Source organism: Schistocerca gregaria, chromosome 7, assembly GCF_023897955.1.
Source record: "Schistocerca gregaria isolate iqSchGreg1 chromosome 7, iqSchGreg1.2, whole genome shotgun sequence".
In the NCBI taxonomy this organism is placed as follows: Eukaryota; Metazoa; Arthropoda; class Insecta; order Orthoptera; family Acrididae; genus Schistocerca; species Schistocerca gregaria.
In genome coordinates this window covers 502,778,803-502,801,996 of record NC_064926.1, presented here as the reverse complement: position 1 = coordinate 502,801,996, position 23,194 = coordinate 502,778,803, and the positions used below count along the sequence as shown (strand labels likewise).

Below are 23,194 nucleotides of genomic sequence, written 5' to 3'. Positions count from 1 at the left end.
ATGTATTACATTTTTTAATTGGTGTTAGAATATATTTGTGGGCTTATAAGTGAAAATTATCAAAATATTACTTCTTATTTTGTGTAAAAACCTGACGTGATAGACAAAAACGGTAATTATTTCTAAAATCAGTGAAAAAATTGATTCAAGAACATCTACTTTCAAGAAATCATCTGACAAAAAGTTTTTAAATACAGACTCGTGTGATCATTTCATGTTTCGTATGCACTATTTCGACAATAACTCATGAGTTAACTGGAAACATCTACAAGGGTGTTGTAATATTCCTTTCTGGTAATTTTCACCATAAAGTGAGTCGGAAAGGAGACGTTGTGAAAATGTTTTGGGCGCCATTTTTCCATCAAAGTAACAAGGTGAATAACAGAAGAAATACTGAATTTAATTGATGAATGGAGACAATAAAAAATACAGTAAATGAAGCAGGCAAAAAGGAATACAAACGTCTCAAAAATGAGATCGACAGGAAGTGCAAAATGGCTAAGCAGGCATTGCTAGAGGACAAATGTAAGGATGAAGAGGCTTATCTCATTAGGGGTAAGATAGATACTGCCTACAGGAAAATTAAAGAGACCTTTGGAGAAAAGAAAACCACTTGCATGAATATCAAGAGCTCAAATGTAAACCCACTTCTAAGCAAAGAAGGGAAAGTAGAAACGTGGAAGGAGTATATAGACGGTCTATACAGGGGCGATGTTCTTGAGGACAATATGATGGAAATGGAAGAGGATGTAGATGAAGATGAAATGGGAGATATGAAGAGTTTGACAGAGCACTGAAAGACCTAAGTCGAAACAAGGCCCCGGGAGTAGACAACATTCCATTAGAACTACTGACAGCCTTGGTAGACCCAGGCCTAACAAAGCTCTACCATCTGGAGAGCAAGATGTATGAGACAGGCGAAATTCCCTCAGACTTCAAGAAGAATATAGTAATTCCAATCCCAAAGAAAGCAGATGTTGACAGACCTGTAAATTACCGAACTATCAGTTTAATAAGCCACGGCTGCAAAATACTAACACGAATTTTTTACAGACGAATGGAAAAACTGTTAGAAGCCGACCTCAGAGAAGATCAGTTTGGATACCGTAGAAATGTTGGAACACGTGAGGCGATACTGCCCCTTCGACTTATCTCAGAAGAAAGATTAAGGAAAGGCAAACCTACGTTTCTAGCATTTGTAGACTTGAACAAAGCTTTTGACAATGTTGACTGGAATACTCTCTTTCAATTTATGAAGGTGGCAGGGGTAAAATACAGGGAGCGAAAGGCTGTTTACAATCTCTACAGAAACCAGATGGCAGTTATAAGAGTCGAGGGGCATGAAAGGGAAGCAGTGGTTGGGAAGGGAGTGAGACAGGGTTGTAGCCTCTCCCCGATGCTATTCCATCCGTATATTGAGCAAGCAATAAAGGAAACAAAAGAAAAGTTCGGAGTAGGTATTAAAATCCACGGGGAAGAAATAAAAACTATGAGGTTTGCCGATGACATTGTAATTCTGTCAGAGACAGCAAAGGACTTGGAAGAGCAGTTGAACGGAATGGAGAGTATCTTGAAAGGAGGGTATAAGATGAACATCAACAAAAGCAAAATGAGGATAATGGAATGTAGTCGAATTAAGTCGGCGGATGCTGAGGGAATTAGATTAGGAAATGAGAATCTTAAAGTAGTAAAGGCGTTTTGCTATTTGGGGAGCAAAATTACATGATGATGGTCGAAGTAGAGAGGTTATAAAACGTAGAGTGGCAATGGCAAGGAAAGCATTTCTGAAGAAGAGAAATTTGTTAACATCGAGTATAGACTTAAATGTCAGGAAGTCGTTTCTGAAAGTATTTGTATGGAGTGTAGCTATGTATGGAAGTGAAACGTGGACGATAAATAGTTTAGACAAGAAGAGAATAGAAGCTTTCGAAGTGTGGTGCTACAGAAGAATGCTGAAGATTAGATGGGTAGATGACATAACTAATGAGGAGGTATTGAATAGAATTGGGGAGAAGAGGAGTTTGTGGCACAACTTGACAAAAAGAAGGGATCGGTTGGTAGGACATGTTCTGAGGCATCCAGGTATCAGCAATTTGGTACTGGAGGGCAGCGTGGAGGGTAAAAATCGTAGAGGGAGACCAAGAGATGAATACACTAAGCAGATTCAGAAGGATGTAGGTTGCAGTAGGTACTGGGAGATGAAGCAGCTTGCACAGGATAGAGTAGCATGGAGAGCTGCATCAAACTAGTCTCAGGACTGAAGACCAAAAGAACAACAACAACAGGGTGGCAAAGACGCAACTGCCGGCCGGCTGTCCAGGTAGCCGTCTCCTGGGTGCCAGACGAGTGCAGGTGTGGTGTGGTGTGTGTTGCAGTGGTACGTGCTGGTGTGGTGCCACGCGGGCGGCGCCGCCGTCATCACCTGCTGCTACGTGCGGCTCGTCGCGTCGGGCGCTCCGGCAGACAAGCTGGGCTCCCTGCGGAGGGCGCACACGGCCGCCGGCCAGCACGCCTTCCTCAGGGCCGCCGCCGCAGGTCAGTTCCGCAGCGCGCAGTACAGCCGGCTCCTTTTTGTTTCTCCATCAGGGCTCTGACTGGGGCCCTAATCTGCATCGTTCATACCGATCGGTGTAGTAGGTTAGTCTCGGTAGTGACGTCATTTTCTTTATCGAAACATCCTATTCTGTAAGCTTCTGAGACTTGTCACCGAACGGTCCTCCCACCGATTTTACGACAGTTGTACCGAGACGTTTTGGATTTCGGTCTGGCCGTGTCGATCGGTGAGCTGTGGTTTATGTACACATATAATTTGACATTTTAAACATATTTAGCGGTTTTAGCTTTGGATTTAGTGATTGTGTTACTAAAGAATCACCAGAGGACGCATCCTGTTGGAAAGTGACTTCTTAGTAGACTATTTTCCTTTGTTAGAAATATGATTAGGTTTGGTTGTTACTGTAAATGATTACATCAAAGAAAAAACGTTTTCGTTCAATATTCTCTCAAAATACTTGTTATTTTTATACAAATAAGAGTTTAATGATCATTAAATATCAAGACATATGCTCTGCTTACGTATGTTACACGAGTGTGGACTAACGTTAGTAGTGACTTTGTGTATTTTTTCCCACAAATCATTTAGTTAGTAATTATCGAAACGTGTTTACAACTTTCAAGTAACAATGGAAAGCAATTATGTGACGCCTGATATTCCTCAGGGCCGCCGCCGCAGGTCAGTACCCGGCTGCCACCGCAGCGTGCAGTACAGTCAGCTCCTTTTTGTTTTTCCATCGGGGTTCTGGCTGGGCACTATTCTGTATCGTTCATACCGATCGGTGTAGTAGGTTAGTCTCGGTAGTGACGTCATTTTCTTTATCGAAACATCCTATTCTGTAAGCTTCTGAGACTTGTCACCGAACGGTCCTCCCACCGATTTTACGACAATTGTAACGAGAGGTTTTGCATTTCGGTTTGGCCCTGTCGATCGGTGAGCTGTGGCTTATGTACAGGCGAGGATGAAACGAGCGAGACCCCTCGCTGTTCCGTTATACTGATCCGCACAGCTTTAAAGTCGGCAATACAGCATAACAGGCAAGGCGACGAAGTACTACCAACATACTGTGCACAGGTGTGAAATTGACAAACCATCCGAACTCTGTCAGACTGTTTTCAATCATGTGTAACACTATATTATTGCTGATTAGTGTGTTAAACACAACACGTAATTGTAAGATATAAATGAAGGAAGAAACGCGTGGTAATTCACATCCCAGTATTAATGCCACCGCGTTTTAGAAGTGCGAGCATTCCCATTGCTAGCTAGCTTAAGAAACACTTCGGCTAATGAACATTTTCTGGCTGTGGCGAGTCTAGAGGAGAATTCTAAACATTGTAGAAGACGTTTGGCAGCTATATAGCCTTTATCTCCTGGGGTAATGCAGAATTATTCTACTAAATTTAATCGCTAATAACAGTATTCTGTTATTTCGATAGCCGGCCAGAGTGGCTGAGCGGTTCTAGGCGCTACAGTCTGGAACCGCGCGACCGCTGCGGTCGCAGGCTCGAATCCTGCCTCGGGCATGGATGTGTGTGATGTCCTTAGATGGGTTAGATTTAAGTAGTTCTAAGTTCTACGGGACTTAGGACCTCAGCAGTTGAGTCCCATTGTGCTCAGAGTTATTTGAACCTTTTTTTTTTAATTCGATAAACATCCCGAATGATTGTCACATAAACGGTGACATAAAGGTCGAAAATTCATAGTTTAGAGTCCAGAAAGCTCTATGCAACAGAAACTGCAGATCATATTGCCATTTTCATTGGAAAATTGCCGGCTTATTCATGTCTGGGCTAATAATAGAGGACTGTTTGCCTGTGTTGTCAGATAGCGTAGTGAGAGGTGTTTGCTACTGCAAGGGAGTTCTGGTTTCTTTTCGGTTCTAATCTCGATGGTGACCGATAGACTGTCAGTAAAGCAATTTTAAGAAATTCTCGCGCCCTCACTACGTTTTCTTGCTGTATTTATTCGGTACTGGCTCCCTGTAAATGCCAATATGAAACTCTTGTAGAATTTCATACTTGTTACTGCCTACTTTTTCTGCATCTGTCAATAACTGAATTGACTTATGTGTGGCACTGAATGATTTTTAACTGATTTTCGCTATGAATCTTCACGCATTGCTAAATTTGCACACTTTCATGGTAGGTCAGCAACGGTAATCCAGTATGACCGGTCTGAACGTTGACACAGACCGTATCACGGCCGAATGCGCAAAATATTTTGCTAATTCGTAACGATCTGGGGTACTTTGTCTTACTAAAACACTTACATTATCTCGATAACCTGAAATTCATTTTTATTGGCACAGTTGATACTAATTAGCGTTTCTTCTTTCATTTGTTTCTTATATTTACGGTTGTGTTTAACACACTAATCAGCATTAATGTAGTCTTACACATGACTGAAAACTGTCTGACAAAGTTCGGGTACTTTGTCAATTTCACGCCTGTTCGAAGTACGTTGGTAGCACTTCGTCGCCTTACCTGTTATGCTGTGTAGCAGTCATTAAAGCTGTGCGGACAGCATAAAGAAAAGGCGAGGGGTCTCTCTCGTTTTGTCCACGACTGTAAACCTATATTTTGATATTTTAAACATATTTAGCGGTTTTAGCATTGGATTTAGCGATTGTGTTACTAAAGAATCACCAAAGGACGCATCCGGTTGGAAAGTGAGTTGATAGTAGACTATTTTCCTTCGTTAGAAATATGGCTAGGTTAGGTTGTTACTGTGAATAATTACATCAAAGGAAAAACGTTTTTGGTCAATATTCTCTCAAAATACTTGTTATTTTTATACTAATAAGAGTTTAAAGATCATTAAATATCAAGACATCGGCTCTGCTTACGTATGTTACATGAGTGTGAACTGACGTTACTACTGACTGTGTATTTTTTCCCACAGATGGTTTGGTTAGTAATAATCGAAACGTGTTTACAACTTTCAAGTAACAATGGAAAGCAATTGTGTGACGCCTAATGTTGTAAATCTTCCAACCTATCACGCATTTATGTCTTACGCAGCACCGTTTGGCAACCAAGCCACCGTAGGTTCCTCTACATAATAATACAAGAATTGAGGTGCACGTTACCGTTGTTCAAGGTGCCGCAGTGATGCCGGCACTGTAGCTCAGCGTGTTTGGTCAGAGGGCTGTGTGATGTCTGTAATAAAAAAATTGAGTCAAAGAATCAACGATCAACTTGGACACATGTCATGTGACGTCCGCCCACACCAAACGCAACAAACAAAATCGAAATAAATGAAAAAAAAAAAGTGGTTAGCACGCGAGAATACGATACGAGAAGTGATTGGTTCGCGCATGGGTGGATGCAAGAAATTTGTTTTTCCTCTTCATATATGCAACTCGTTCTGAGACATTGTTATTGGTGCAAGTTAAGATTTTTCTGCAATATTTGTTATTCCTTACATGTAAGAGTGCACTTCCACTGCAACGATTTCGTCATTTCTGTGTGTTTAAAATACGAACTATGAAGTTGTTGGAGATGAAATTGCTGTGAGTGAAACAACCGAGCCGGCCGGAGTGGCCGAGCGGTTCTAGGTGCTACAGTCTGGAACCGCGCGACCGCTGCGGTCGCAGGTTCGAATCCTGCCTCGGGCATGGGTGTGTGTGATGACCTTAGGTTAGTTAGGTTTAAGTAGTTCTAAGTTCTAGGGGACTGACTACCTCAGAAGTTAAGTCCCATAGTGCTCAGAGCCATTTGAACCATTTGAAACAACCGACAGTGCCCTTTATATTTTTTCTTTTCAGAAATTCACCATTTTTTCCGAATATGTAGCGATTTCCGAGTATGCGGTTAGACAGGAATCCAAGAGCACAACTTAAATTACTGGGAATGTAACTAAGAGATCATCTTCATAACCTTCTTCCCACAAGCATTTATCTGCGATCGAATCCTCAACCACAGTAGACAGAGATGAAAGATCTCTGTCGTAATATTTTTAGAGTGTAGCATCATATACGAAACATTTTCATTCATGAGATGCATGTTATAAACTTCGACGAACTGCACCGGCTCTCGAAAACGCAGTTTTTCTTTCAATTTTGTTTTTAAGATCCAAATCGTTGACGTACCATATAGGGAAGTGGGCTACTTAATCATATGGATCTCTAGGAGCGAGTTATAACCTAATTATGTTTGTCTTCTTATTCTTTGAAACTCTCAGAATCAATGTTTCGAGTGTTTTTATAGATGTATTAGTACAATGTGGTACTACACATTATCCCTAATTCATTTTCCGAAACGTAAAATCCAAAAAAGATGTCAGTGTGAATGAGAATAAGATGACATAATGCGGCGTTTACGACAATCTGCAGAATACAGTCAAATACGCTATCGTTATTATGCATGTATGCAAACATGCGGTCAGAGAAACTGTAAAAATTTTTATGCATTTCAGCTGAGAATCATGCAAATGGATATACTGCGCCTGATATTCTTAAGGAGGAGGCAAGGGCGATGAGAGCGGGCACGTCAGGTCGGTGGAATGCGGCGTCATACATTATGACAACGTAAACGCAATCTTCGTTACTTGGAAGAATAGCGAGCCTGTGTCGTCTGCTGGCCGCTTTGTGTTCGTGGCGCTGTGCGCGCTGCAGTGCGCATGCGCGGATCTGCGGCTGCTTGCTTTTGATTGGTTTGCGCGACGCGAACCGACAACTGCTCTTCGGTTCTCTAGACCCGAATGGTATAGCTGCCGAAATGCAAACAGAAGAATGCAGGGACTCTAATTCAAGTACTAGACCGTTCGGTGCTCTTGAGTACCGAAACGATCGGCACAATGGCGGAAAGATACAGAATAGGCACCCTGGTTTGATGCGGCCTGCCACGAATTCCTCTCCTCTGTCGAACTCTTCATCGCAGAGTAGTACTTCAGCCTATGTCCTCAGTTATTTTCTAGATTTATTCAAATCTCTGTCTTCCTATACAGTTTTTCCCCTGTACAGCTCCCTCTAGCACCCTGATGTCATAACACATGTCCTATCATCCTGTCCCTTCTCCTTATGTGTTTTCCACATAATCCTTTACTATTGTGCGCAGAACCTCCTCATTCCCTACCTCATCTGTTCACTTAGTTTTCAACATTCATCTGTAACACCACATCTCGAATGCTTCAGTTCTCTTCTGTTCCGGTTTTCTCACTCTGCATGTTTCACTACCATACAATGCTGTGCTCCAAACGTACCTTCTCAGAAATTTCTTCCTCAAATTAAGGCCTATGTTTGATACTAGTAGACTTCTCTCAGCGAGGAATGCCCTTTTGCTAGTGCTAGTCTGCTTTTGATGTCCTCCTTGCTCAGTCCGTCATTGGTTATTTTGCTGCCTAGGTAGCATATTTCCGTAACTTCATTTCCTTCGTAACCATCAATCCTGATGTTAAGTTTCTCGATGTTCTCACTTCTGCCACTTCTCGTCTTTATTCGATTTGCTCTCCATCGAAATTCAGTACTCATAAGACTATTTATTCCACTCAACAAAACACGTAATTCTTCTTCACTTTCAATCAGGACAGAAATATCATAAGCGAATCGTATCATTGATATCCTTTTGCCTTGAATTTTAATTCCTCTTTCTTTTACTTTCATCATTACTTCCTCGATGTATAGATTAAACAGTAGGGGCGAAAGTCTACAGTTAGTACCACGTCTACATTCAGTTGGACGTATGCTGTTTCCTCAGGCATGAAACATGGTTTCAGTCTCCCTACATATTCTTCAGATCGATGTACACTAATCAGGCAGAACCTCATGACCACGTACCTAGTAGCCAGTATGTTCAACTTTGCCACGGACAACTGCGGCGACGTATCGTATCGTCGAAGCAATGAAGCCTTGGTAGGTCGCTGGAGGGAGTTAGCACCACATCTGCAAACACAAGTCACTTAATTCCCTTAAATTTCGGTGAGGGGGCAATGAGCTCTGACGACTCGTTCAATCACGTCCCAGATGTGTTCGATCAGATATGGTGAGTTGCAGGGCCAGAATATCAACTGGAATTCGCCACTGTGCTCCTCGAACCACTCCACAACACTCCTGGCCTTGTGGCACGGCGCTATAGGTTGTTGAAAAATGCCACTGCCATCAGGAACATTACCGTCACGAAGGGGTGTACGTGGTCTGCAACCAGCGTACCATACTCCTTGTCCGTCATGGTGTCTTGCACGAGCTCCACTGCGCCCATGGATGCCCAGAGCATAATTGAGCAGCCGCCAGCTCGTCTCCGTTCTGCAGTGCAGATGTCAAGGAGCTGCTCCCCTGGGACCCAACAGATCCGCGCCCTCCCATCGGCACGGTGAAGGACGTACCGTCCAGTGGCGATGGTCACGTGCCTACTCCAGTCGCAGTTGGCGATGTCCAGGTGTTAGCATTGGCACACGCGCGGAGGTCCATCGTTACCAGTGTTCTGAGCACTGTGTTTTCACACAGGCCTGTACTCTGCCCAGCATTAAAGTCTGATGTTACACTACTGGCCATTACAATTGCTACACCAAGAACAAATGCAGATGATAAACGGGTATTCGTTGGACAAATATATTGTACTAGAACTGACATGTGATTACATTTTCACGCAATTTGGGTGCATAGATCCTGAGAAATCGGTTCCCAGAGCAACCACCTCTGGCCGTAATAACGGCCTCGATACGCCTGGGCATTGAGTCAAACAGAGCTTGGATGGCGTGTATAGGTACAGCTTCCCATTGGCTTCAACACGATACCACAGTACATCAAGAGCAATGACTGGCGTATTGTGACGTGCCAGTTGCTCGCCCACCATAGACCAGACGTTTTCAGTTGGTGTGAGACCTGGACAATGTGCTGGCCAGGGCAGCAGTCGAACGTTTTCTGTATTCAGAAAGGCCCGTACAGGACCTGCAACTTGCGGTCGTGCATTATCCTCCTGAAATGTAGGGTTTCGCAAGGATCGAATGAAGGGTAGAGCCACGGGTCGCAACTCATCTGAAGTGTAATCGTCCACTGTTCAGAGTGCCGTCAATGTCAACAAGAGGTGACCGAAACGTGTTACCAATGACACCAAATACCATCACGTCGTATGATAGGCCAGTATGGCGATGACGAATACACGCTTCCAATGTGCGTTGACTGCTATTTCGCCAAACACGGATGTGACCATCATGATGCTGTAAACAGAAACTGGATTCATCCAAAAAAATGGTTTTTTTTGCCGTCATTCGTGCACCCAGGTTCGTCGTTCAGTACACCGTCGCAGGCGCTACTGTCTGTGATGCAACGTAAAGGGTAACCGCAGCCGTGGTCTCCGAGCTGACAGTCCACGCTGCTGCGAACGTCGTCGAACTGTTCGCGCACATGGTTGTTGTCTCGCAAACGTCCCCATCTGTTGACTCAGGGATCGAGACGTGGTTTCACGATCGGTTACAGCCATGCGGATAAGATGCCTGTCATCGCGACTGCTAGTGATAGGAGGCCGTTGGGGTCCAGCACGGCGTTCCGTAGTACCCTCCTGAACCCACCGAATCCATATTCTGCTAGCAGTCATTGGATCTCGACCAACGCGAGCAGCAATGTCGCGATACGATAAACCGCAATCGCGATAGGCTACATACCGCCCTTTATCAAAGTCGGATGGTACGCATTTCTCCTCCTTACACGAGGCATCACAACAACGTTTCTCCAGGGAACGCCGGTCAGCTGCTGTTTATGTATGAGAAATCGGTCGGAAGCTTTCCTCGTGTCAGCACGTTGTAGGTGTCGCCACCAGCGCCAATCTTGTGTGAATGCTCTGAAAAGCCAATCATTTGCATATCAAAGCATGTTCTTCCTGTCGGTTAAATTTCGCGTCTGTAGCACGTCATCTCTGTGGTGCAGCAATTTTAATGGCCAGTACTGTAGTTCCACCAACCTACGACGTCCGATATCTGTAATGAGATTTGGCCGCTCAACCGCAAGACGTCTGGACGTGGTTTCACTCTGCATATGTTTAAGACACTCACCATAGCACACCTCGAACACACGACGAGTCATGCAGTTTCCAAAATGCTCGTGCTGAGCCTCCGAGCCATCACAATCTGCCCTAGGTCAAACTCAGATAGATCGCGCGCTTTCACCGTTCTAAACACGGACAGCACGTTCATCGCCGGCCGGAGTGGCCGAGCGGTTCTAGGCGCTGCAGTCTGGAACCGCGTGACCGCTACGGTCGCAGGTTCGAATCCTGCCTCGGGCATGGATGTGTGTGATGTCCTTAGGTTAGTTAGGTTTAAGTAGTTCTAAGTTCTAGGGGACTGATGACCACAGCAGTTGAGTCCCATAGTGCTCAGAGCCATTTTTTACCACGTTCATCGATACTACGCCGTGCGCGTGTGTGACTAGCAGTGATTCAGCCGAGGTGACGCTGCTGTCGCCTGGACGGGTTTATATCGATAACAGATCGGTGTTCATAGTTTTTTGGTTGATCACAGTAGTTGCGTAAGCAACACGTTGCGTCTGCTCCGCAAAAATATGACGACAGTGTGAAGTCCAGCTCGATTGGTTCGTCCTTGAGACGTACAAAGCAGTAGACATGGGCACACAAGTAGATTAAGTTTTTTCTTTCATTTCCGGAAGGCGTTCTCCACAGTTCCGCGTTGCCGCCAAATGAACAAAACACCAGCGTACGGAATATCAGATCAGCTCTCTGACTGGAGTGAAGAGTTTCCGGCAAACAGAACACAAAATGTCATTTTCAACGGAGGGAAATCTTCAGATCTGAAAGTAGCTTAGGGAGTACCCCAAGGTAGTGTTACAGGTCCGTTACTTTTTACGGTTTATACAGGGTGTTTCCGTGATGATATTATAAACTTTCAGGGACGATGGAGAAGGGTAAAGTATCAATTTTAGGTACGGGGCGCTGATCCGGAAATGATCTACCCGTAAGGTATAAGCGATAGTGGAAACCATGTAGCGACACTGTTATTGCTGAGACTGTACGGATGAATAATGCCTGGGTAATTTCGACTCCGTTTTAAGCAAAAGCTAGACTTCACGCATCTCAATGGTTATGACGTCATATCTCCTCAACTATGAGTCACAATACAATTTTGGAAGTACATTTAGTGGTATATGTCGATACTTCTTGCAAAATCTGTAGAAGATAGAGTTAGTAATGAAGAAGTAATAGAAGTCTTTAGATACCTTCCTGATACTGAAGATGTACTGCATTAAGAGCGAAAATGTACTAAGTGATAAACTTTTTTCCTTTGAACATTGTGGGCCGGGGGGAGGGAATGTCAGCGAGAAAGTTCTCAAATTACACGTAACTTTTGTGTGAACTCGTTAAGTCTTATCATTCTCAAATACTGGATAAATATAAAATCTGCATCTACATCTACATCTAAATCTACATCCATACTCCGCAAGCCACCTGACGGTGTATGGCGGAGGGTACCCTGAGTACCTCTATCGGTTCTCCCTTCTATTCCAGTCTCGTATTGTACGTGGAAAGAAGGATTGTCGGTATGCTTCTGTGTGGACTCTAATCTCTCTGATTTTATCCTCATGGTCTCTTCGCGAGATATACGTAGGAGAGAGCAATATACTGCTTGACTCGTCGGTGAAGGTATGTTCTCGAAACTTTAACAAAAGCCCGTAAAGGGCTACTGAGCGTCTCTCCTGCAGAGTCTTCCACTGGAGTTTATCTATCATCTCCGTAACGCTTTCGCGATTACTAAATGATCCTGTAACGAAGCGCGCTGCTCTCCGTTGGATCTTCTCTATCTCTTCTATCAACCCTATCTGGTACGTATCCCACACTGCTGAGCAGTATTCAAGCAGTGGGCAAACAAGCGTACTGTAACCTACTTCCTTTGTTGTCGGATTGCATTTTCTTAGGATTCATCTAATGAATCTCAGTCTGGCATCTGCTTTACCGACGATCAACTTTATATGATCATTCCATTTTAAATCACTCCTAACGCGTACTCCCAGATAATTTATGGAATTAACTGCTTCCAGTTGCTGACCTGCTATTTTGTAGCTAAATGGTAAGGGACCTATCTTTCTATGTATTCGCATCACATTACACTTGTCTATATTGAGATTCAATTGCCATTCCCTGCACCATGAGTCAATTCGCTGCAGATCTTCCTGCATTTCAGTACAATTTTCCATTGTTGCAACCTCTCGATACACCACAGCATCATCTGCAAAAAGCCTCAGTGAACTTCCGATGTCATCCACCAGGTCATTTATGTATATTGTGAATAGCAACGGTCCTATGATACTCCCCTGCGGCACACCTGAAATCACTCTTACTTCGGAAGACTTCTCTCCATTGAGAATGACATGCTGCGTTCTGTTATCTAAGAACTCCTCAATCCAATCAAACAATTGATCTGATAGTCCGTATGCTCTTACTTTGTTCATTAAACGACTGTGGGGAACTGTATCAAACGCCTTGCGGAAGTCAAGAAACACGGCATCTACCTGTGAACCCGTGTCTAAGGCCCTCTGAGTCTCGTGGACGAATAGCGCGAGCTGGGTTTTACATGACCGTCTTTTTCGAAACCCATGCTGCTTCCTACAGAGTAGATTTCTAGTCTCCAGAAAAGACATTAAACTCGAACATAATACTATGAAATGTCCCCTTAGAACAATTATATAAGACTGGTCTATGTGAAACGTCCTCTTTGAACAATTATACACGACTGTGCTTAAACTGACACACAATATCTTTAGCGCAACGCAATCTGACTTCCAAAAATCCCTACGAAAGAACGGCCCTGACTAGCATTAACCTATACGTTTCACAAATCACTTACCTCACAAAAATCTTCGTTACTCAAGCTACTGCAATACAGCGAGCGCCACTACTGCCAGCTAAATAAAAGATTCAAACTACTGAAGGCACTAACTACTGATAGGCATAGTTAGCAAATGAAAGATTTTAATAGAGAACAAACAATGTATTTACATCACTAGTCATAATATATATAGCAGTTCATGACACCAATTCTTACAAATTTCAAAACTCCGCCATCTCTCTCCCCACGTCCACTACTGCTGGCGGCTCACCTCCAACTGCGCAACGCTACGCGCTGTTAGCATCCAGCTGCCGCTGCCCAACACTACAATGGCGAGTATTACAACAATGCCAACCAGCCACAGACTGCACACGGCACAGCCAGTGATTTTCATACAGAGCGCTACGTGGCGGCGGCGTTACCAATAAAAAAACCTAAACAGCCTACTTACAATACGTGTTCCAAAATTCTACAACTGATCGACGTTAGAGATATAGGTCTATAGTTCTGCACATCTGTTCGACGTCTCTTCTTGAAAACGGGGATGACCTGTGCCCTTTTCCAATCCTTTGGAACGCTTCGCTCTTCTAGAGACCTACGGTACACCACTGCAAGAAGGGGGGAAGTTCCTTCGCGTACTCTGTGTAAAATCGAACTGGTATCCCATCAGGACCAGCGGCCTTTCCTCTTATGAGCGATTTTAATTGTTTCTCTATCCCTCTGTCGTCTATTTCGATATCTACCATTTTGTCAACTGCCCGACAATCTAGAGAAGGAAGCACAGTGCAGTCTTCCTCTGTGAAACAGCTTTGGAAGAAGACATTTAGTATTTCGGCCTTTAGTCTGTCATCCTCTGTTTCAGTACCATTTTGGTCACAGAGTGTCTGGACATTTTGTTTTGATCCACCTACCGCTTTGACATAGGACCAAAATTTCTTAGGATTTTCTGCCAAGTCAGTACATAGACCTTTACTTTCGAATTCATTGAAAGCCTCTCGCATAGCCCTCCTCACCCTACATTTCGCTTCGCGTAATTTTTGTTTGTCTGCACGGCTTTGGCTATGTTTATGTTTGCTGTGAAGTTCCCTTTGCTTCCGCAGCAGTTTTCTAACTCGGTTGTTGTACCACGGTGGCTCTTTCCCATCTCTTACGATCTTGCTTGGCACATACTCACCTAACACATATTGTACGATGGTTTTGAACTTTGTCCACTGATCCTCAACACTATCTGTACTTGAGACAAAACTTTTGTGTTGAGCTATCAGGTACTAAGAAATCTGCATAATTTCCACACCGTGATTATGCTGCCCCAACACATATACACAATTTTTAATTGTAATCCGTGTGTTACTGTGTTAAAACTTTAACGTAACATTATAGCTCTTAACGAGCAGGTTATCATAGCATTTTAATTTTTTAGAATTGTTCAAAAATTACATGTTATATTCAAATGGTTCAAATGGCTCTGAGCACTGTGGGACTTAACTGCTGTGGTCATCAGTCCCCTAGAACTTAGAACTACTTAAACCTTACTAACCTAAGGACAACACACGCATCCAAGCCCTAGGCAGGATTCGAACCTGCGATCGTAGTGGTCGCGCGGTTCCAGGCTGTTATATTCAAAATCAAAATTTTGTTCCTTCTGGAGGACGTTAGCTAGGCGACGTAGAATTGGACCTGTGCACCGTACATCGGTTTAGCTGTTCCGTAATAAAGGCAGTTCGATACAGACACGGTGAGTTGCTTACCCCATTACACACTTCTTAAGAGATCGAAACCAGTCAAACTGTAAAAAAATGTCCAACTGGAACTGAAAAATAAACGAAAATCATTCGCTGACTGCGAATTCTTGGACATCAGCTGTATTAGGTATAGATGTACTACCTATTAGTGACATATGCAATAAACGGGAAAACATATTTTTAAAAAAATCAACATAGCTGGCGATTTCTCTCACTGCGAAAACGTCAGCTATAGTAAAGACAAAACGAAAGGAACAGGAGCCTCAGCAATCTTACATGTAAAATAAATTTCTTTACGGATGTATAACTCAAGAAAGCTTCAGGCTCAACAAAAAAATAAATAGCTTTCTTAGACCTCAAGAAAGCGTCCATACCATCGATGGGAACAAACCGATGCAAATACTGAAAATGATTAAACTACACTATGGAGACAGAATAATAAGTAAACATCCTTGCACAGAACAAACTGCGTTATTAGAGATACGAAACATACAAAAATAAGCTAGAATTCTTAAAGGAGTCACACAAGGATGTAATCTGTCCCTATCCCTGTTCATCATGTACATAGAACATGCAATAAATGAGGGCAAAGAATATTGTACGGAATGGTTCAAATGGCTCTGAGCACTATGGGACTTAACAGCTGAAGTCATTAGCCCCCTAGAACTTAAAACTACTTAAACCTAACTAACCCAAGGACATCACACACATCCATGCCCGAGGCAGGATTCGAACCTGCGACCTTAGTGGTCGCGCGGTTCCAGACTGAAGGGCGTAGAACCGCTCGGCCAAAACAGCCGGCTAATACTAAATAGGTACCAAGAAAACAGAGAAGGAAAATAGATGCTTAGGTTTTCGGATGGCATAGCTGTGGTAGCTCTAGATAAAAGAAATCTCGCCAGAATCTCAGAAGCTACAGATACAGTAATAAGGTAGAGTAAAGATGGAAAAGGAGAGAAATAGTCGTGTTGTCCACAGAACCGGAAGAAATAAAAATCAAATTTAGCGGAAAGGAAATGAAAAAACAAGATCATACAATATTTAAAAAGTAAGATAACTGAAGACGGAAGAAGGGAAGAAGACGCAAAACAAAGAATTAGGGAAACAAAAGCAATGTTCACGAATAACAAACAAAAACTTTGTTAAAAAAACATAAATACAAAAACGAGGAAAGAAGGACGTGAGAGATATATTTGGAGCGTAGTATTCTATGGCGGTGAAACATCGTCAATAGGCAACAATGAAGTGAATATTTTTTGAAGCACATGGGGTATGCTGCTGAAGACGCCTATTAAATATAAAGTGGACGTAAATACCACCAACCGGGAAGCCCTGTAAAGAAATGAAGAAAGGTCGTTTAGGAGCACAATACGGCGGCGAAGACACGACTGGACTCGCTACATAATACGACACAACTAGATTGGTGTGAGTGTTCATCAAGGAACACTACAAGGAAAGATATACCTGGAAGACTGCGACTGGCATTTTTAAAACAAGCTATATATAACGCAGGAGTCTCTAATTACACAGGAATGAAGACGTTTGCTCAGGATAGGTCCCGGAAGACAGCTGCCAACCAGTCGAAAGACTGAAGAAGAGGAAAGAAGGAAGAAGGAAGGAGAAGAACTCACTTATCACCCATATGTTGTTTAGTTAATGGGAAAGTTCGTGTTACCAACACAGTTCACTTTACCATCATTAATGGACACATTGAGCAATAAACCATTGCTCATAACTGTGTAACAGGCAGCCCTTGGGAGATGATTACGATTTTGTAACACTAGGCTCACACCGTCCGATTTGTTTACGACCAAGACGTAAGGTTTTTCACACTCACTGAGCTTGGTTTCAAGTTGTTCTAAATTATGGAATAATATCCCTTCAACCATTTTCTCTTGTGTGTCTACGTTTCCCTGAATATCAGTTTGGAGGGCAGCATCTTCTTAACACTCCTTGCGGCTTTCGGGGTGCTCACCTGTTGATGCTTGCTTGATACCTACGCAAGTATGGTGGGCTTCCGGGCAATTTCGATGGAATATTCACCTACTATGTTTCCTTCTCTCCCTTTTCCTACTCTCGAATACCAGTCACAATGGCTATTAAATTTTCGTCTCCCTTCACTACCTGAATAACTTCTTTTATCTGATCATATATTTCATCAATTTCTTCGGCATTTGCAGAGCTAGTTCGCATATAAACTTGTACTAGTGTAGTAGGCGTGGGCTTCGTGTCTGTCTTGGTCACAATAATGTGTTCACTATGCTGTTTGTAGTAGCTTACCCGTAATCCTATTTTTTAATTCATTATTAAACCTACTCCTGCATTACCCCTATTTGATTTTGTATTTATAAACCGGTATTCACCTGACCAAAAGTCTTGTTCCTTCTGCCACCTACTGGCCGGCGTGGCCGAGCGGTTCTAGGAGCTACAGTCTGGAACCGCTCGACCTGCCTCAGGGATGGATATGTGTGATGTCCTTATGTAAGTTAGGTTTAAGTAGTTCTAAGTTCTAGGGGACTCATGACATCAGATGTTAAGTCCCTTAGTGCTCAGAGCCAGCCTCCTGCCACCGAATTTCACTAATTCCCACTATATCTAACTTTAACCTGTCCATTTCCCTTTTCATATTTTCTAACCTACCTGCCCGATTAAGGGATCTGACATTGCACGCTCCGATCCGTAGAACGCCAGTTTTCTTTCTCCTGATGACGACGTCCTCATGAGTACTCCCGTCCCGGAGATCCGAATGCGGGACTATTTTACCTCCGGAATATTTTACCCAAGAGGACACCATCACCATTTAACCATACAGTAAAGCTGCATGCCCTCGGGAAAAATTACGGCTGTAGTTTCCCCTTGCTTTCAACATTACTTCACATAAAATGAGCCGACAAGGGAACACAGAAGTGAACAAAGGCTTACTATATTTCTACCCGTAAATATATTAGGCCAGGGAAAACACAGTAAACACAAGGCAACTATAAAGTGACGTTCCGAGCTCTCAGCCAATCAGCGTCAATATCACAATTGCACCTCTCTGTCTCTCTCTCTCTCTCTCTCTCTCTCTCTCTCTCTCTCTCTCTCTCTCTCTCTCTCTCTGTTTGAGCTCTCTACATCAAATGCGACAGGTGACGTCTGCCCATGCACGCTTATTCTTCATACAGTTGATATATCTTTGTCACTATTAAGCTCTTATCCAGCGTCACAATGTCGTGTATTGGATGACGTGCTGATGCTATCATCTGCGCTCCACCTGACATGTGGGATAATGTCTCATTTCAGGAATATAGTTCCTACATACACAACACATGTAGGTCTATCGTGTGTAAAACTTTTCTGAGTTCTTACAGCTCCATGTCATTGCGCACCGCATCTACCTGACCGATTTTAATCATTTTTCTAAGTTTTATTTTCATTAGGGTGTGAGTTGACATATTATTTTATGAGAGGCGAGCTATTATGAGTGAAATCAACTGATCCACATTTTTAAAAAATCGAACCTTAATATTACCTGATGTCACTCTGCCGGCCAACAAAGTCGTATCATAAATGCGACTAGCTTCTGCTACGAACATGTACATCTACATGATTACTCTGCACTTCACATTTAACTGCTTGGCACAGGGTTCATCGAACTACAATCATACTATCTCTCTACTATTCCACTCCCGAACAGCGCGCGGGAAAAGCGAACACCTAAACCTTTCTGTTCGAGCTCTGACTTCTCTTATTTTATTTTGATGATCATTGCTACCTATGTAGGTTGGGCTCAACAAAATATTTTCGCATTCGGAAGAGAAATTTGGTGATTGATATTTCGTAAATAGATCTCACTGCGACGAAAACGTCTTTGCTTTAATGACTTCCATCCCAACTAGCGTATCATATCTGCCACACTCTCTCCCCTATTACGTGATAATACAAAACGAACTGCCCTTTTTTGCACCCTTTCGATGTCCTCCGTCAATCCCACCTGGTAAGGATCCCACACCGCGCAGCAGTATTCTAACAGAGGACGAACGAGTGTAGTGTAAGCTGTCTCTTTAGTGGACTTGTTGCATCTTCTAAGTGTCCTGTCAATGAAACGCAACCTTTGGCTCGCCTTCCCCACAATATTATCTATGTGGTCTTTCCAACTGAAGTTGTTCGTAATTTTAACACCCAGGTACTTAGTTGAATTGACAGCCTTGAGAATTGTACTATTTATCGAGTAATCGAATGCCAACTGATTTTTTTGGAACTCATGTAGATCACCTAACACTTTTCGTTATTTAGCGTCAACTGCCACGTGCCACACCATACAGCAATCTTTTCTAAATCGCTTTGCAACTGATACTGGTCTTCGGATGACCTTACTAGGCGGTAAATTACAGCATCATCTGCGAACAAACTAAGAGAACTGTTCAGATTGTCACCCAGGTCATTTATATAGGTCAGGAACAGCAGAGGTTCCAGGACGCTTCCCTGGGGAACACCCGATATCACTTCAGTTTAACTCGATGATTTGCCGTCTATTACTACGAACTGCGACCTACCTGACAGGAAATCACGAATCCAGTCGCACAACTGAGACGATACCTCATAGGCCCGCAGCTTGATTAGAAGTCGCTTGTGAGGAACGGTTTCAAAAGCTTTCCGGAAATCTAGAAATACGGAATCAACTTGAGATCCCCTGTCGATAGCAGCCATTACTTCGTGCGAATAAAGAGCGATGACTGTTACCCTGACGGAGTTCCATTGCTCCCTGATGAGGTTTTTGAGAAGACCGGTTGCCTTTTGGGAGCCAGCGACCTGGCCACACGATCGGCGAGCACTATACGCCTTACTCGGAGGATGTGACTGAGCAGACCAGACTGCCGAGGTAGCTGAGGTGACAGCGGTCCCCGCTGGTTCTGCAGCCTCCAGTCGGCTGCTTTCGCCCTGTTAGTGGTCTACTCCCTCGCTGCACTTTCCCCGCCGCCGAGTGGACTCTGTTCTACTTCTCCGTGCGCGGGCGGCAAGTGCCCTGCGGCCGCAGCGAAAAGCATCGCCTCGACTCTCTGTTACAGCTCTCCTGCTTTCTCCTCGGTTATCTTATCCTGCTGCCTCTAGAGGAAAGCAACATTCCGCTGCGTCAGCTGAAGTAACGAGGAACGAGTGTTAATTAAGGCTCATGTAAGAAGTTAAACGCCCGATATAACTCGGAGCATCTACGGCAGCGCAGACTGCAGCAGCGGTGTGACCATTCTTAGTGAACAACGAATAATGAACCACGCTCCTCATATACAGGGTATCCAGAAAAGGACTCCCTGATTTCAAAATTAAATATCTAGAAAACAAAGGGTGTCAGGGAAGGGGTGATCATCATGGAGAAGAGGATAGTAGATGGAGGGTTTAGTTCCGGTAAGGCGACGGAAGGCTGACCAGAACTTGTACGAGTTTATAGGTAGGGTAGCATTTAAATGGGTGCATGTCTGTCGCCAGTCCCGGCGTTTCTTAGCCGTGAGCGAATTTCGAATGTGTCACTGGAGTTGCCGGTGGTTTTGGAGTGTGTCCGGGTCACGCGTGTGGAGGAAGGCATGGTAAAGACGGCGGGATTCACGGAGGAGGAGGACAGCCTGTGGGGGTAAGGTAGGACGGTGGGGGCGGATGGCGACAGTAGGGACGTGGGCCACCACGGCCTCAGACAAGGTCTGCTGGAGAAAGGAGGCGGCATAGGTAACATCGTCATGGTGGCGGTAGGTGAAGGGGTGGCTATCGACCTGGGTGGAGAGGGTATCCCGGTAGGCATTCCAGGTGGCATGGGAATAGTTATTTACGTACTTTGGGGGAGGGTCATTACGAGGGTCAGGGCGGGGGCGATGACTGTCTGAAACGGTGAGGAGGCTCCAGGACATCCACCGTTAGCGGCCAAGGAGGTTAGGGGAGGAAAGGATAACATCGGGAGTGGAGTTGGATTTGGGACGGGTGTGTTGGGGGATGGGGATGAGGTTGCCTTGAAGGGAGGAGGGGAACCGATGAGACCGCCGTAACTGGGCGGCGGAACGACTATGGATGTTGAGGTCGGCGGCGATCACGTAGGAGGAGAAGGTACGGTCAATGTGGGAGAGGAAGTCGAAGGGAATAGGGGCGTTTGGGTGGACATTGATGGTGGCGCAGGTGACGGTAAGGCCGGGGAAGAATAGACTGAGGATCAGGTGTTCGGTGGGGTCAGGAAGGAGAGGCTGGAGCCGAACTGGGATCTGGCGGTGGTGACCAATGGCAACTCCGCCACGCACAATGGGGAGGGGATTATCGGAGCGGTGAAGGAGGTAGGGCGACGTATTGAAGGTGTGGTGGGGGTGGAGGAAAGTTTCACTGAGGAGGAAGGCACCCACGTGGTGGGTGGCAAGGGTGTGCAGGAAGAGGTTCTTGTTGGCGGGAAGGGAGCGGATGTTGTTGAAAAGGATACAGTGCTGTCGCGCCATGACAGGGATTTAAGGGTGTCAAGACGGGAGGAGGTGAAATGGGCCTGGTTGTTGGAGTAGGTGGCATACATTTTTAAGTGGAAAATGGAACAGGCGGCGAGGGAGACCTGTTGGAGGGTGTGAGAGCGCTGGAAAGGGTGGACGTTTTGTAGGACAATGGTGAGGAACCTGATGATGTCCTCAGCGCGGGGGGGGGGGGGGGGGGGAGGGACGAAGGGAATTGCCAGGAGGGGTGGGGACGTCCAGAGGACGTACTTGGCTTACATTAGAAAAGTATGAAACTTTTAAGCCAAGAATAAATTTTAACACAAATTAGAGACCTTTTGCATTACAGAAGCATGATAACGACGACTGGTACTTACAATTTTACACTCCTAAGGACTAATGTACCATCGCCGTTTTTACAGTTGTCAGCATAGATCCATGTGTCAAAAATAAAATATAGCCCTAGAATTAGGGTTTGTCACGTAAATATAACGTAGCTCATGGATCTTGCAGAGCTCACAACCGACTGAGTGTAATCGGCGAGCGTAGTTACTCTGAAAACAGGGCAAGTGGCGCTCGTGCCGAGAAACATGTGCCAATTGGCGTACAAAGGCAACGTATACATTATCAGTATTAATAACGTTCTAAGGTAAAGTAACAATAAAAAAGGAAGGAAACTAACACTCCCGTTAAAACAGTATGGGAGCATTGGTACAAATAATGTAGTTATACATCAAGAAAGCAGGAGGCGCTTACGCCGAGAAACTTACGCCCAGTGGCATATACAGCCAAATTATAAAAAAAATTCCATACTATATTAGTGAAGCCCGCAAATGGTATACATGTCAGAACTTTAAAATTGACAATAATGGCTCTTGTCAAGAAAGAATTACGAACACTGGTACACCATCCAGTTAATACACATTTACAGGGAAAACCGATATTTTAGAGCCTGGCAAAATCACATAAGGGCCGATGTAGTAGCAAACATACATGGTGACAAAACCACCATTACATAAGGGGTAGTGAGGTAGGGGAACTGAAGGTGCATCACAACTTCATGAGGAAATAAACCACTAAGGTTTCCAGCATTAATGTTATACCGTAAACAGTACAGGTTTAAATCTTTCGAAAAATTGTCTGCAAGCAAAGTTCAACTGATCGTTTAGTATATTACCGTCCTTAAGCTCAAGATGTTTGAAAATTTGCAACTCTTCCCACAGATCTAATCTACGCCCTTTGTCTTCTCTGTGTAGGATAACACTGTCTTTTAAATGTTTTGGTGTATGACTGGCTATCAGGAGGGTGTTCAGCAAAAGTAGAATTGTGTATATTCGTTCCTTTTTTACTTAATAGGTGTTCTTTATATCTTGTTTTCACAGCTCTGCCTGTTTGACCAATATACACTCCTGGAAACTGAAATAAGAACACCGTGAATTCATTGTCCCAGGAAGGGGAAACTTAATTGACACATTCCTGGGGTCAGATACATCACATGATCACACTGACAGAACCACAGGCACATAGACACAGGCAACAGAGCATGCACAATGTCGGCACTAGTACAGTGTATATCCACCTTTCGCAGCAATGCAGGGTGCTATTTCCCATGGAGACGATCGTACAGATGCTGGATGTAGTCCTGTGGAACGGCTTGCCATGCCATTTCCACCTGGCGCCTCAGTTGGACCAGC

General features: G+C 44.1%; 1 protein-coding gene across 1 annotated transcript in view; it reads left to right on the top strand.

Annotated features, from left to right (window-relative positions):
• LOC126282450 (uncharacterized) overlaps positions 1–23,194 on the top strand; it is a 162,907-nt gene that overhangs the window by 59,836 nt on the left and 79,877 nt on the right. Inside the window, exon 4 of the mRNA XM_049982106.1 lies at positions 2,376–2,535. Coding sequence (XP_049838063.1) covers positions 2,376–2,535 — 160 coding nt within the window. The remainder of the gene's footprint in view (positions 1–2,375; positions 2,536–23,194) is intronic.